Below are 15,834 nucleotides of genomic sequence, written 5' to 3' on the forward strand. Positions count from 1 at the left end.
ACTTCAGCTCTGTTGTTCCTTCTATACTACTTTAAGCCTCTCCCTGTGGTTTTTGCATGTCATAGGTGGGTGGGATTTTTCTTATTTGTCGATTCTGTGATTCCAGAAAAACAAAACAAAACAAAACCAAGAACCTTGGGCTGACTAGTTCCTACTACTTCTGACTTCTGTTAGTTAGTCAGGATCAATCCTTTCAGTGCTCCCTATTTGAGCTCCCCCTCCCCAAGGCCCTGCCAGTTCAACAGGTGGAGTAGTGGGTGAGTTTCCCCACTGCTGTTGACCAAATACATCCATTGAATTCCTTACGGTGATACTGGAGGAAGGAGCTGGTACCTGACAGTTCTTGCCTTTACCACTTTGTGAAAGTAGTTGATGAGCCCAACGGATATTTTCCTGTTTCTGTGTGCTTTATTGTATATCATGTGTTCCAACACTTTTCTTTAACATTTCCTTTCCTTCTGTGCCTAACAACTGAGGAGCTGGTTCTGATGATGCCATTTAGGGAACACCACAGCCTGTGGGATTCATTTCTATGCAAAGCAAAAATCTTCAGATTTGCCTGTTGGTAATGACACACATCTTTAAGCCCAGCTTCAGGAGGCAGAGGCAGGTAGATCTCTGTGAGTTACAGGCCAACCTGGTCTACAGAGAGAGTTCCAGAACAACCGAGGCTACACAGAGAAACCCAGTCTTGAAAACAAAACAAAACAAAACAAAACAAAAAAAAAACCAACCAACCAAACTAAACCAAACCAACCAACCAAAACCAAAAAACCCTTCAAATTCTGAAGTAAAATGTAACTTGTGATATAATAAATGTTCTTGAGAACAAATTCCCTGACATGATACATGAATTGTATACCCATCACAAAAAAATCAGGAAGTGTTTTTATACAATTTGTGGACAAGCCTTATTTAAATCTATAAACATGTTCATTAAATAATGATGTACGTTCATTATATCAGATTTCAGTAAATATGCAGTTCTTCAAAATCAAGTCTTACATTTTGTAGGCTTGTAACAAATAGCACCATCCTTAACAGACAGGCATTTTTCACGTCTCCAAATTCCTTTCGGGTATAAGACAACACAGTCTCCGGGAGATTGTAGGCTCTTCCATGGGATGTAGTCAAATGCACTGCTGTCGGACCATTCGAAACTTGATTCGCTTCCCTGTTTGGGAACAGTGTGGACACCCTGAGCTCAGATGTACGACTTGAGAAAGAACATAAGAAGAGTGCACACACGGTAGGAGCTGAGTGCTGATGACATGCTCATAATACTGCAAGTATAGGGCTATCTGCAGCGTTGGAGGCTTGCTTTTGATACAGTAATCTGGGGCCAAACAAACAGGACTTTACATTTAGAGGCAGTGTCACTCTATTCTGTCTCTGGGTTTACTTAAAGGCTGGATTTATGAAACACACACAAATGGCTTCCATTTACCCCTTTAGCATAATTAAAGATTTAGAGCTCAAATACCTTGTTGTTCTGAAAATCTTCATGTTGTTCTTAAGCACTGTTCTGAAACATTATCATATCCTGTTAAACACTATTCTCTTTTCATTATTTGTGGTGCTGGGAATTGAACCTAGGGCTCACCTGTTAGACAAATACCATCATTACTGAGCTGTATCCTGGCCTTGAAGACTGTTTTCTGAGTGCCTTAGTTTTGTGGATTGTGTCTGGGTACATTACAGAGGCCATTGCACAGCAGAGGCTGAAAAGGGCAACTATCCCCAAGGAGCAGGACATGAGGAGACTACTTACAATATTTGCTTAATCTATGAACTTATGGCACCCTTTCTTTCTCCCTTCCTTCCTTCCTTCCTTCCTTCCTTCCTTCCTCCCTCCCTCCCTCCCTCCCTTCCTTCCTTTCTTCCCTTCCTTCCTTTTCTCTTCCCTTCCCTCCCTCCCTCCCTCCCTTCCTTTATCCTTCTCTTCTTCCTTTTATTTTTCACCATTCTTTCTAAAGATTACTTAACTAGGTCTGTAGCACTCAATGGATGACTATTTTGGTATGCCAGATATTATTAGAAGTACATACATATAGATACAGAATCCAAATAACAATACCAAAAGTGTGTTATCAACATATTGATCTTTTTAAAAAGAATGTCAAAACCGGATGCCGTATTTATATCATTTCCAGCCCTGCCCATCCCCTCTCCAACTCCTCCTGTGTCCCCCCTCCCAAATCCAAGACCTTTTCATCCTATAGGTCCTGACCATATTAAGAATTTTTCATTGCCAGTTATATGTTATTTTGTGTTAAAATATGAAAGAAAATGCCATTAGTGAATTTTGCTGATGAGGAAATAGGATTATAAAGTTTAAATAACTCATTAACTATCAGCTAATGCATAAATGACTGTTGTGTTATTAACCCACTGAACCCCTGAGATGGCTGGGCCACTTGCATTCTATAATTTTATTTATTCCATGCTATAAAAGGCAAGAAACCAGTAGGAATTAACCCACTATTATATTTTGACTTAGTATCTTAGGCTAAAAATCTCTAATTTTCAAAGCTACAGTTTTGGAAAATTTCTGGAAGAAAAATGAGACTTACATCATGACTTGAGAGTCCAACCCAGAGAGGGAATCCATCACGGTTCACAATGTCTTCCAGAAAGAGCTTCCCATTTGGGTCGTGAACACTTGCCAGCTGTCTCCCACTTTGAGAGCATGCTTTCAATGCTTCATACCATGTCACCTTCTTCTGAATAACATTATAGATGCTGTCCTCATATGGAATGAACTGTGGCAGGGTGCTATTGTGTTTGTCCTTGTAGTCAACTATAACATCGAAAATAAAAGGGCTGGTAAGTGTGGAACGCTTCAAATACATAAACACAATAACACGAGAGACGCCAAACGCAAATGTGGCTTTTCCCATCTTCACAGCACATATAAAAGGCTCTTAAATATTATAGTTGTCTTGTTGACTTAAAAAAATGCTTGACATGATGGCAAAGTTATTAACCACCTGGACATGTGAGGCTGACTGTAAAGGAGACAGTTACCTGCATGGGGGGGGGAGGGGAGCAGAAATATTGGTTGACAAAAAAAATCAGGTCTGCAGTGTAGGGGAGATAAAGACTAAGGTGAAAGAAGATAGCCAGAGTCAGGGCATGTTGAAAAGAAGCAAATTGATACCAAAACAGAGATGATGGAATTCCCACAGGGACACTGGAGTCCAAGGAGTTTCTTGTGGTTAAACTGGAATGAACTGTTCTGTGCATGTCAGTGATTTGTGTAATGTTTTGGATAAAAATCCAAAGTACCAGTTTCTGTCTGTTTGTTTTCAAGACAAGTTCTCAGGTGCCTCAGGCTGGCCATAAAATCACTATGTAGCTGAGGCTAGCCTTGAATTTTTGATTCTGAATTCTTGAAACTCCTGTCTGTCCCCAAGTGCTAGGATTAGAGACAGACACCACTGGCTTTGATGTATAAAACTCCTAAGAGTCCACAGTAGTTAAAGAATAAAAGAATAAAGAGTAAAAAAGAATAAAAAGAAAGACTAAAGCTTGGCGAGATGGCTCAATGTGTAAAAGCATTTGCTGTGTCAGCCTGATAACTGGAGTTCAATCCCATATGAACATGGAAGGAGAGAATGAACCCCACACAGTTGTCCTTTCCTAGTCATGCATATATGTGCCTGTGAGGGCGTACACACACACACACACACACACACACACACACACACACACACTTCTAAAAATAAAACCAGTAACTGAACAACAAAGCTACAGTAATGAGTGTACAAATAAAAGACTGAATACATTTTAAAATGAGGATAAATATCTTGTACAGGGTTCCAACTAATCACATAGATAGATATCCTATGCCACCCCAAAGATGGAGGATAGCACTCTCCTCCCGTCACTGTGGGCTCTGCTTAGTAACATCTTTATAGAGAGTACAGCATGGAGAGAAGACAAACGGTAATTTTACAATTGAGAAATTAACATCACGGCCTTGACCAGAGAGATCAGCAGTGATGCTGATCTGTCATTCATAGGCTATGGTAAAAATGACACCTTCTCCCAAACTCAAAATCACAGTTCAATCACGGGGAAAATAAGACAACCAGATAACCTCAATACTGTCACGTCATCAAAAGTAAGAGATGTCCTCACAGTAGGAAACATGGCTGAGTCTCATGCAGTATCCTGAATAAATATCTGAATAAAAAAGAACACTAAGTAAAAACTATGGGGATACAGGCCAGGCTTGGTGGCACATGCCTTTAATTCCAGCACTTGGGAAGAAGAGGCAGTTGGATATCTGAGTTCAAGGCAAGCCTGGTCTACAGAGCAAGTTCCAGAATGGCCAAAACTATACAAAGAAGCCCTGTCTTGAAAACCAAAACCAACCAACCAAACAACAACAACAATAACAAAAATCCTAAACAAACAAAAACTGCCCCAAACTGGGGGGATATGAATGATGCCAGGCTTTGGTCAATTCTTATGCACTATCAATGTTGGTTTATTAGTTGTGATAATTGTACCACACTAATGAAATACTAAAAATGTCAGCAACAGGAAAACTGGTTGTGGGGTAGTGAGAATTTTCAGTTCTAATTGTGCAACTTCTCTGCAAATCTAAATCTAGTGTAAAATGTATATTGTATTAAAGTGTATTATTAAAAGATGGAAACCATCTTGGCAAGAAGAAGACAAACAAACCTACCAATTCTTAGCTGGACATACAGAGAACAACACAGTTGAGGATAAGATGTTCAATGACAAAGAAGGAGAAAGTGGGAGAAACTTAGACATTAGGAGGAGAGACTGGTGCTTAACATCTTAAGAGCATATAAGAACTCAGAGCGACTGACTAGACAAGAACACTGGAGGGGCAGGTCTCTAGCACATTGCTCTGCTCCACCTGGAGCAGAGACGGTCCACGGGGGTGTCCCTGTCATGGGCTCCACCTCAGCAGAGGGCTTAGGGCAGGCTGATCATTATAAAATTTTTAAGCTGATAATGAACTTTACATAATTTATATTTCAAAACAGGTTTATTTAAGGATTAGACAAGACTGTAAGATAAGCATTTTGCCTGGAATGTCAAAATTCTATCTGCACATTCTTCTTCTTTCTTCTTCTTCTCCTTCTCCTTCTCCTTCTCCTTCTCCTTCTCCTTCTCCTTCTCCTTCTCCTTCTCCTTCTCCTTCTCCTTCTCCTTCTCCTCCTCCTCCTCTTCCTCCTCCTCTTCCTCCTCCTTCTTTTTCTTCTTTTTCTTCCCTCTCCCCCTCCCTTCTCTCTTCTTCTTCTTCTTCTTCTTCTTCTTCTTCTTCTTCTTCTTCTTCTTCTTCTTCTTCTTCTTCTTCTTCTTCTTCTTCTTCTTCTTCTTCTTCTTCTTCAAGTTTTATCCCTCTTTCAAGACTCAACTATGAAGTACAACCTCCTAATTCTCATTGAGCGCCATGTTTACCAAATAATCTAAGTCTTGCCTCCAAAGGATAAAAAAGTTAACCTTGTCTCACCAGCAATGTTTCCCTATCGTCTGAGACCAGGACTGCAAAGGCCAGGGTTTTGGTTTCTTTGTAACCTCTGCCGTTCCACACGTGTGTGCAACTAAATGGAAAGCAAGCTCTGCAGACATGCATGATGTTACATGTATGTCACTAGCAGAACTAATGTTCTTACGGCCTCCTCTGGAATGAGACCACACAGTCTCAGATTTACTGCTGTGGTTTGAGTATGAAATGTCCCCGCTGGGCTGATGACACTGTTTGGGGAAGTTGTAGAACCTTCAGGAGGCAGAGCCTCATTGGAAAAAGTGGGTCACTGGGGTGAGCTGGAGGCTATATAGTCCTGCTGTACTTCCTGTTTACTTTCTCTGTGAGGCAATGTGACAGCCTCCTGCTCCTGCCATCAATCCCCACCCCTGCCTACTGCCATGTCTTCCCCACCATGATTGACCACATCCCCTAGAACTATAATCCAAAATAAATCCTTCCTCTCTTAAGTTGTTTTTGTCAGTGCTGTTGGGGTAACCTTCCCTTATATTGTATGAAGGTGTGTCCCCGTGTGTTCAATTGTTCAATTGTTGACTGCTGTACTGGCAGAGAGCTAATTGCTGGCAGGATGTTGGAATTGTAATCACGGGTCCATCACCCGTTTTCTTTTTGGAAATGCTTGCCCTTTTTCATCTGCCCAAAGATGATGAAGGTCAGGTAACCCTCCATAACTTAAGGCAACCTAAGAGATGGATAAAGCGTTGTCTTGCTGCTGACTGGTTGAAACTGGAATGTGGCTTTTGTGTAATAAAGAACTGACTGCCCGGAGCTGGGGCAGGAAGTACAGGGGTGGGACTTCCGGTCAGGGAGGCCAAGGGAGCCTTGGGAAAGAGCCGAAGAGAGACAGAACGGAGCTATAAGCAGGCAGCGTGAACCTCGTGTGGAGATGGGATGGTGGAGAAGTTAGAATAAGTTTAGATGGGCTAGCCGAGAGACTCCTTCAGCAAAAGGCATACAAACTATCGAGAAGTTTCTGTGTGTTAATTAAAAACCCCAATCAGGAGTCACGAAAGCCCCACAATACAGGGTATTTTATCACAGCAACAAAAAAGTAACTAAGACTCTTACCCATTTCAATTTTACAAGCGAAAATGCTGTGCTGGTAAAAACGAAGTGTTTCTTCAATAACATTGAAGGACTGAATATCCCAGAAGCCATCAGTACTTAGACCAGCCAAAAATTTGCCATTTTTCACAGTCGGTCTTCCCATTCTCCAGTGTGTGTAAGACAATGAAGTTTTGTCAAACCACATCAAAGAATTGTCTAGGAAAGAAACACATTTTTCTATGCTTAAGGGTCTAAATCAAAATTTCAGTTTCGATTTTAGTATTTCAAATCAATGATTTATTTTCTCTTTTCCATACCTTCTAAAAGGTTGTGTGATTAATTATACCTTTAAAATATATCTTCTAATGTAACAGTAAATTGTGTTCATTTAACTTGAAAATGTAAATTATGATATGAAATTTTTAACTATAATTCCAGTCTTTAATAGCCTGCTACTCTTCATCAAATATTCATTTTCTTACATATACTTTTAACTGTAACATTAATGGCTATAACATTTAAAAAATTTTTTTCCATTTCTTATAAAATTAATAAAAGAAATTATTTCCTCTGGACACAATTGTGCATATTTCACAATTTCATGAAAGATTTTTTAACACATTTCATTTTAATGCATAGAACAGGCTTCTCAGCAAACAGTGCTGAATAGCTGGCTATCCACATAAAAAATTATGAATGTGAGCTCTTTGCTGTCACCATAATAAAAAAATTAACTCAAAATAGACCATACATGTAGATGTAAGAGCAAAAACTAGAGTACACATAAAAGAAACACAGGTTTTCAGTGTGGCCTTGGAGTAGACAAAGGAATGCTTCTCAATAAGGAGTCTGAAAAACTGTCATTAAAAATTATGTCACCATCACCCACACACCCCAACTACCCTGCTCCTTTCTCTCCTTGATCACCATCTTCTATTCATGGCTTCACTACTGAAAGTCGGATGGCACAGCCAGGCATGGTGACACATGTCTTTAATCCCAGCACTCGGGAGGCAGAAGCAGGCGGATCTCTGTGAGTTCGAGGCCAGCCTGAACATAAATGAGTTCAGAACAGCCAGAGTTACACAGAGAAACTCTGTCTCAAAAAAAAAAAAAAAAAAAAAAAAAAAAAAAAAAAAAACCCAAAAAAAAACAAAAAAAAAAAAGCTTTATTAATCCAAACTTTGTATATTCTATACATATTTTGAAATAAGCAAAAATAGTGATTCCTAGATATGAATTAGATTAGTAAGAATTACATTTAAACTCCACTTGCTTAAAAGAACTTTCTATACATTCCTCAGATACATTCCTCAGATGTCCATATACTTTAGTAAAAGAATTTGTTAGTTATGCATTTGATAAAAGAAGTTAGGGCAACTTAATAGGAGTCTTCAGATCTGAAGATGTTTTCATAGAGAATATATTTTTCAATTGTTTCTGATAATACCATGACAAAGTACGCAAGAAGATATAATTTATTTCACTAAGTTTCTAAGTTAGCACAGAAGGCAATGGCTTCCTGATGTCATCCTCATGCCATCTGCCCCCTGTGCCACTCCTGTTGGTCTCCCTCCCCATATGACAGACAGTCCCTTTCTGGTTTTGTGTCATATGCATTCCATTCCCAGAAAGTAAAATTCAAGTGTTTACACCTAAGTTCGACCTCTTCTGCTCTGTACAATCCTTTCCAGAGGGACAAGCACTGAGCACCGTACCCTAGAAAACTTGTCAATTTTAAGAATACATAACTTCTTATACATAGTCCCACATCTTGCACATCTACTTACACTGACTGACTGAACTCTGGTGGAAAGGGCTTCTTGGGGAAGCACAGCTCCGAAAGTGCCCACTCTAGGGGAAGCACAGGACAGGGCAGGGAGAGCCAGGAGCCATGGCCTGCTGGGACTAGGCCTGGGTCTGCTCCTTCTCTAAAGGGTGTATTGCTTCCTTCTTTGCTCTAATGCAGTTTCTGCAGCTTGGTCTACTACTGTGTCCATTTGGATTTTTCTTTTTTGGGAGCTCAAGAGCTGTGTCTATTACTAGGGTTGAGAAGCAAAGAAATGCCAGACCCTCCATGACATGCTTACAGACTGATTTCCCCCCTAATATCAACACCTCCATGAACTTCAGGATACCTCTAATTTCCTTTCTAAATTGGTCTCATTTACTCCCTATTAGACACAGGATTTTAAGGTTTGTCCATATCCACGATACTTTGGAAACATGGTATTTAATCCAATTTCAAATATCCCACCCCACTGTTAGACTCTGAATGCTATTCTTCTGTTGCTTGCCATACACATACCCTAAGGCAATACTATAAACCCAAAGGGGCAGCATTAATAGAAATGTGACCCTGTGTTTGTTCTTCTCACACCAATTGGTGATTTTATATAAGACTGTGGTCATTTTTAATTAGTCTTGAGTTGTCAGAAGGAAGAGTGAAGATGCGAAGTTACTCTTCACCATATAATTCTAAGATTGGGGATAAGGCTGTGCCAGTGGCAGAGCAGACACACAAAAACTTTACTGGTATTATCACATGCTGGGTTAAATATATAACACATGCTGGTGTATCATTAAACATATTCTCTAAAGGACTGTATTCTGCAATGTGATAAATAGGTTATAATGAAGTGCTAGCCGAATAACCTGCATTACCACTTACTTTCATAGGTTATTCCTAACATGACCCAGGAGGCAATGTAATTGAAGTACAGAAGCTGCTCCACAACAAAGATGTTCTCCTCCTCATTTCGAATACTCAGACTGTGTGCTTTTGAATCTGTCAAAATAAAAGAGGTCAGTTTTAATAATTGCTTTGTACAGAATACTGTTTTGGTTGAAAGAGTTAGGAAGTTCTACTCCCCAGTTTTATACCTTTAAAACTTAGATAGTATAGGAATACTAGAAACACACACACACACACACACACACACACACACACACACACACACACACACTGTATGCGCTTTCAGTGTTCAAACGTTCTGCTGTATATCTGGCTCATAGCATAGGGGCTGAGCAGAGAACTTAAGGCATCCACTTTGTCTCCCTCATTTAAAGCTCACTTTCCGGTGGCACTAAGCCACATGCTATTAATGGGATGCTGTTAGAGACTACTCTGTAATAAACAAAACTTTATCATAATTTTAAACTTAAATATGATTACATCATTTCCTTCTAAACCTCATAATGGGCTATAGTAAGTCAGGCCTATCTCTTCCTTAGACATTACTGCTACATTAGCGTTAGAGAAAGTTAGTTTTTCCAAAATGAGTTGCTCAGAAAAAATATCAAAGGGGTTTCCCAGAAATAGTACACACGGATAAAACATTTGGCAGCACTAAATACAGAGTTAAGCTGGTTCATTTATGCCAGTGTTTCTTTTTTTATTGTTGTCTTTATTTTATTTTTTTTTTGTTATTGAAAATAGATTTTTCTTCATACACTATATTCTGATTATGGTTTTTCCTCCCTCTACTCCCCCCAGTTTCTGCCCACCTCCCCTCCCACCTGGATACAACCCCCTTCTGTCTCTTATTAGAAAACGAACAGGCATCTAAGGGATAGTAATAAAGTTATACATAATAAGACAGAATAAAAACCAACAGAAGGATAAGAACCTAAGAAAACACACAGGAAAGAGATACAGATGCCACTCATTCACATGTTTAGGAACCCCATAAAAAACAAAACCAGAAACCATGATCTATATACAAAAGACCTGAAGGGTAAATAAAAATAAAAAGATACAATAAACAATAATTAAGAAACAGTTAAAAGAAAAATCCCTGCATGGCATTCAGAGACGAGGACCTCCATAGATGCTTTTGAGTTCCTTTTTTGCTGGCTGTCTACCGCTGGGCATGCAGTCTACCTTGAAGAGTAGTTGCCTTCCCCAGTGAGACTCCCTTAGAGAAACTAAGTTTTCATTTGCAAGTGGTTATTAATCAGATAACTCACGGGTTAGGGTTGGGAGCGTGTGTCCATTTTTCTTTCAGCTCCAGGACCCTACCAGGCCCTGTACCTGCTGCCTCAGTTTCTGTGAGTTCATATGTTATGCCAGCATTTCTTAAAGAACTCTCGATGTACTTGATACAGAGGGTATATAGTCTAGCGTTCCTCAAACCGTACCCTATCTTCATTTTATTTTAAAAACAAGTGCTCTTAAGACGCAGCACACTTTGGGGGATAGTGACATAATATTTTCCGTAGGACCTCTGCACACAGCTCATGGTTCCTTCTGTTCCACTATTCAAAAGTTACCAACCCTCAGGGTTTTACTGGGAATTCCTCCAGGTCCGAGACCAAGGTCAATATCTTTGACCATGGCTCCAATTAGTGGTGTAAGTGAGTTTCCTGCCACTCGGCGTGACCTGTTTGTCTTCCATCAGTCTAGCTCGAGGGCCACTTTTCTGTTCTCTAGTGTGAGAATTAGGAGAGTTAGTCACCAGTGCTACTTGGGGATGGCTCGTCATAGCAGGTGATGTGAAGAGTGAGTGTGTCCCATGCACGGTGGCAGCAGAGCCTACTTACGCAGCTTCTTGCACATGGACTGCACTTCCTCCGCAGTGACCGTCTTATGCCTGTTCTTTGTGATCATGAAATTGTAGCAGGAGTTCTGGAACGGTATCCATGGGGTACTCTGCGCGGGGGACGGACATTTAGCACTGTCTGGTGGTCTGACCTCCTCCTCAGTCTCATCTGGGGGGAAAAAAAAGTTAAGGGTGAGAACTCTAATTTCAGATGGAAATGTTAAATCCTGTTCACAGTCATTAGACTTGATTTGTGGGGAATACGCAGGAAGTTAGGAAGTAACAGCCTCGCTCTGTTTATGCTTGAATGTAGCACGAAGCATGCTGGCTCTCGGTGGTGAGGAAGTTATTTGACATAATTTTCTTACTCCTGCTGTGGAGTGCAGGAATGTGAAAAAAAAATGAGGTGTTTTTAGGTTACACGAGTTTCTGTCTTCCTGTCTTATTAAATGTCAAGGGCCGGGAGCCTCCTCAGAGGGACTTTATAAACATATTAATTAACAACAGGTATCTAATGGTAACCGTGAGATTCACTCTCGCATTTCTTGCTTGCTAATATCTCTAATTTTAATGAAATAACTTTAATGAAACAGTTATTCTTTTAACAAAATTAAACAGAAGTATCATTTAGAAAATGGCCTTTATAATATTTGATTTTTTTTTTATTCTATGAAAAAGTATTATACTCAAGAGGGTGCTAAACTCAAAATAACCCCAGACAGATTCATTATGTCTTAGAGACTATCGGGCAGTTTTTCTCCCATTTTGCAACAAATCCCTTTGTCTCAGAAATAGTGTGTTCTTTCTATCACAAACACAGGGACATGGACCCCTGATTGGGATGGGGATTGCATATTTGACTCAGCTGAGCCCATTGGATCCTGGAGTTGGAAAAGTGGGATTCAGACATCATTCACTCACTCCAGTGAGAGGCAGAAGAGAGAGTTGGGGAGCAGTCATGTTCCGCTACCGCTACTGCACAGAGAAAGCAGAAAGTTGACGAGGAGCAGAGTGCAGAGGCAGAGAGAGACAGAAAGGACAAGGACAGGCACAGGGCACATCTCTGGGTTTCTGTTTTCTTGTTGGTTTCCGGAGATTTTTGTTTGTTTTATTTTTGTGTTTTGAGATAGCGTCTTGCTATGTAGCCTTTGCTGGACTGGAATTTCCCATGTAGACCAGGCTGGCCTCACACTCATAGAGAACTCCCTGCCTGAGACTCCCTAGACCTGGGTGTCTGAAGCCCATCTCCTGGTGGTTGAGTTTTGTCCTTGTTTGCAGGGTAGTGTGCTAAATTCCCATTTGACTGGAGCTGCCTCAAGCGTGTGTGACTCCACATAATCCACTGAGCCTTTGTTTGTTTCTGAGACAGGGGCTTGCCTGGCACCCCTGGCTGGGCTCGGCTTGGCTTGGCCAGTCTTCTGCTCCACCTCTGAGTTCTGAGCTTAAAGGTATGTGCCACCATACCTGGAATTTTAACAGTGGCTTGAGATGTTAGTCGTTGATGTTAAGAATTAATTAAGAAAGAGTCCCCATAAGTTAGCTTTGTAAGTAATAAAACTATATATAAATAAAACTGTAAATAAAACTATAGGTGTCTTGAGGTGAAGCGAAGATGGGACTGTGTATGTCAATCAATGTCAATCAACACAGTCAGCTGATATACAAAAGACAAACTCCAAACTAAGGACAAAGCAATCTGTAATCAATAATTCTGAGTATGAATCCTTGCACCAGTTCTGTTGGGAAAAAATGACTATGGTGGGAACTGGGGATATCTCTGTGCTTAAGAGATGTCTGCTCCCCCCGAGGGCCTGGTTTGATTCTCAGCACCTATATGATGGCTCACAACATCTGTGACTCCAGTTCCAGGGATGTGATGTCCTCTTCTGGCTTGATGGACACTAGGCATATACATGGTGCACAGACACGCCATACATATACACGTCAAACACCCCATACACATAATAAAAATACATTTTTAAAAAGGACATGATAATGATTTTCTTATAATCCCTTAATTTTGCAAAACCAAACAGGTAAAATTCTACTATGGGGATGAGTAATGGCGTGAAAACAGCTGCAGTTCACATACTTCCTGGATAGTAGCAAATGGCACCCGGTTGGTTATCATCACAGTCGGCTGTTTTCCAGAATCCATCCGTGTCTAGTATCACACAGTCATCAAGTTGCTCATTGTTTCCAGCCCAGTTACTGAAATGGAGGCGTTTCCCATCTGACCAACCAAAGTTGAGTTCATCCTATGAGGTGGAGAAATTCGTTTCAGAGTCAATATTGACATTATCTCTTTTATATTATTTTAACCCAGGATATCAAATAATTATTAGTTGCATTTTGTACTGTGTCAAGCACTGCCTTAAATGTTGGAATCCTTGTGACAACCATCTGAGAGAGCCTTGGTATCATGGCCCTTTCACAGGTCACTAAGAGTGAATGCGGCTGGAACCCCATTCAGGCTGTTAGACCCTAGACTCTGGTCCTAACTATAATGCTGTTCTCAGACATCAGAACTGTTTGTTGGAAACCAGAAATCTCAGGTGGAGTAAGGACAACTCTGTGTATGGAATACTCTGGAGACAACATGGCATACTAGAAAGAACAGAAAGGAAGGAGCCTGTGTTGTTGTCAACCATGGTCCAATCACTTATAAGCTTTTGATTAGTGAAACTGACCCTCCAACTTTCCAGCCCTCCATCTGTGAAGTGGCTGAGACAGAAGACTAGACTAGTGTAAAATGCAGAACCAGGAGCAGGCTGGTACCCAGAGCTACAGAAACATTCATTCCTTAGTCCCGACTCTTCAAGCCCATGCATCTTACACTACTGCTCACACTGGTCTTTGGAACAAGGCAGCTTTCCTTTCAGTATTATAGATCAGTCTAGAATCTTCTAAACACTTGTCTTTAGAACTTGACAAGACCTGATCACCCATCTCTCTTGAGAACGGCTTTATGTAGTTGACATGGAAGTTCCAGGATAGTTATGAAGTTTTTCCCTGGTACCACCAGGGCACTAGGCCTTAATAACCATTGCTGGCCCAATTGCATTAAAGGGTTGAGTCTTTCTGAGGACCAAGGGAAGGTTCAAACCAGGAAACGGCCAAACCCAGCACTACCAAATGCTTCACTATTTTCGTAATGCTAGTGGTTGAATCCAGGGCATCATGGGTGTTAGGCAACTACTCTACCAGTGAATCCCTAAGCCACTGTGGGGCTTTAATCTTGCCCGCTAGGAAACATAGTTTTCTCTACACTTTGGCTGACACTGTCCTACATTCTTCCTCTGTGCTGCACTTGCCACCAGCCCCTGGCAATGGCCTTTGGAGCTTCCTTCCACTACAGACAACTCCTCCTGTCCCACCTCTCTGTATTGAATGTGAAATCAAGACTATAAATACCTAAGCTTTTAACATTTGCTCTTTCATTGATCTTGATTTGAACCTGGCTTTTCCATGCTAACACCAGGCTTTTAGCTGCATAAGGAAAACCTGTTCCTTCTTCTGTTCTTAGAACTGGAGGGCTGTAAGGAGGGGCAGTGGGCGTTATCTCCTTTGATGTCCCTTGATGTCCTTTCCCATACAAGCATACTGCCAGGATCCTTGCCTCTCTCTGACATGTCTCTCACATGAGGACTTGTCTCCCCTACTCCTTCCTGACAGTCACTACAGTGTCCTGAGTCATACTTCATCACTCTGTCCCAATCACTGACTTTGGGATGTCTTACATACTTAAATGACCCATGCTGTGATCCTGCTCTGGATTTCATGCAGCCCAGAATTGCTATACTTGAGATACAGTGAGCATGCTTTACTTCAGGCCAACGTCAATTTCCTTCTGAATGTATATAAAAACAACTGTCCTCATAACTCCAGGAGCCATGCTCCTGGTCTATACTTCCCTAAGGACATGTTACTCAAATTTTTATTTCTACATTATTTCTATTCTGTTTAAAAATCTTCAATTGTTTTTGATAGACAATGTTACAATCCTGTTATGTTGGAAAGACTTAAGGCAGCTTATGAAGACATATAGACAACAGACACACATAATACGTAACATAAGGGAGAAGGGAAAGAGAGCCACTTGTCAAGAGAGAAAGGCTAGCAAGATGGCTCAGGGGGAAGAACACTTGCTGAGTTTCCTCCCAGCAACCCACAAAAAGGTGGGAGGAGAGAACAGACTCCACAAAGTTGTCCTCTGATCTCCACATGTGTGTCCCCCCCACACCCTCACCACCACCACCACCATCACCACCACCACCACCACCACCACCACCAATAACAGTAATAATAATAGAAAATAGACTAAAGAAAATATTACAATCATTAAGTGGAAAATGAGGAAAATTATGAGACATGACTCTAACTGCTTTAATAATAAATCCTTAATACAGTAACTCAAGAATACACAGTAAAATACTAAACCATGTGTAAACTTCTGATACTTTGACTTTCCATTAAACAGTGAAAATTTTACTCTACAGCTTGGGCTCACCTGGAACTCGTTCTATAGCCCAGGCTGGCACTGAACTTATGATAATCCTCCTGCTTCAGGCTCCTAAGTGTTGGGATTACAAGTATGAAGTCACCACACCTTGATAACAGTAACTATAATACAAGTGACTTTAGTTTTTCTTTTTTTTATTTATTATATTTTACAATTTTAAGTGTGTATGGTGTGTGCATGTAGTGTATGTG

General features: G+C 40.6%; 1 protein-coding gene across 2 annotated transcripts in view; it reads right to left on the reverse strand.

The window, feature by feature from the left end:
* The window catches only part of Ly75 (lymphocyte antigen 75), a 132,953-nt gene that overhangs the window by 54,582 nt on the left and 62,537 nt on the right, over positions 1-15,834 (reverse strand). For both annotated transcript variants that reach the window (XM_076928809.1, XM_076928808.1), the window contains exons 26-31: positions 13,214-13,379; positions 11,123-11,290; positions 9,252-9,368; positions 6,602-6,796; positions 2,574-2,800; positions 1,006-1,174 (exon numbers count right to left, since the gene is read on the reverse strand). In XM_076928809.1, coding sequence (XP_076784924.1) covers positions 1,006-1,174; positions 2,574-2,800; positions 6,602-6,796; positions 9,252-9,368; positions 11,123-11,290; positions 13,214-13,379 — 1,042 coding nt within the window. The remainder of the gene's footprint in view (positions 1-1,005; positions 1,175-2,573; positions 2,801-6,601; positions 6,797-9,251; positions 9,369-11,122; positions 11,291-13,213; positions 13,380-15,834) is intronic.

This window comes from Arvicanthis niloticus, chromosome 2, assembly GCF_011762505.2.
Source record: "Arvicanthis niloticus isolate mArvNil1 chromosome 2, mArvNil1.pat.X, whole genome shotgun sequence".
NCBI classification, from domain to species: Eukaryota; Metazoa; Chordata; class Mammalia; order Rodentia; family Muridae; genus Arvicanthis; species Arvicanthis niloticus.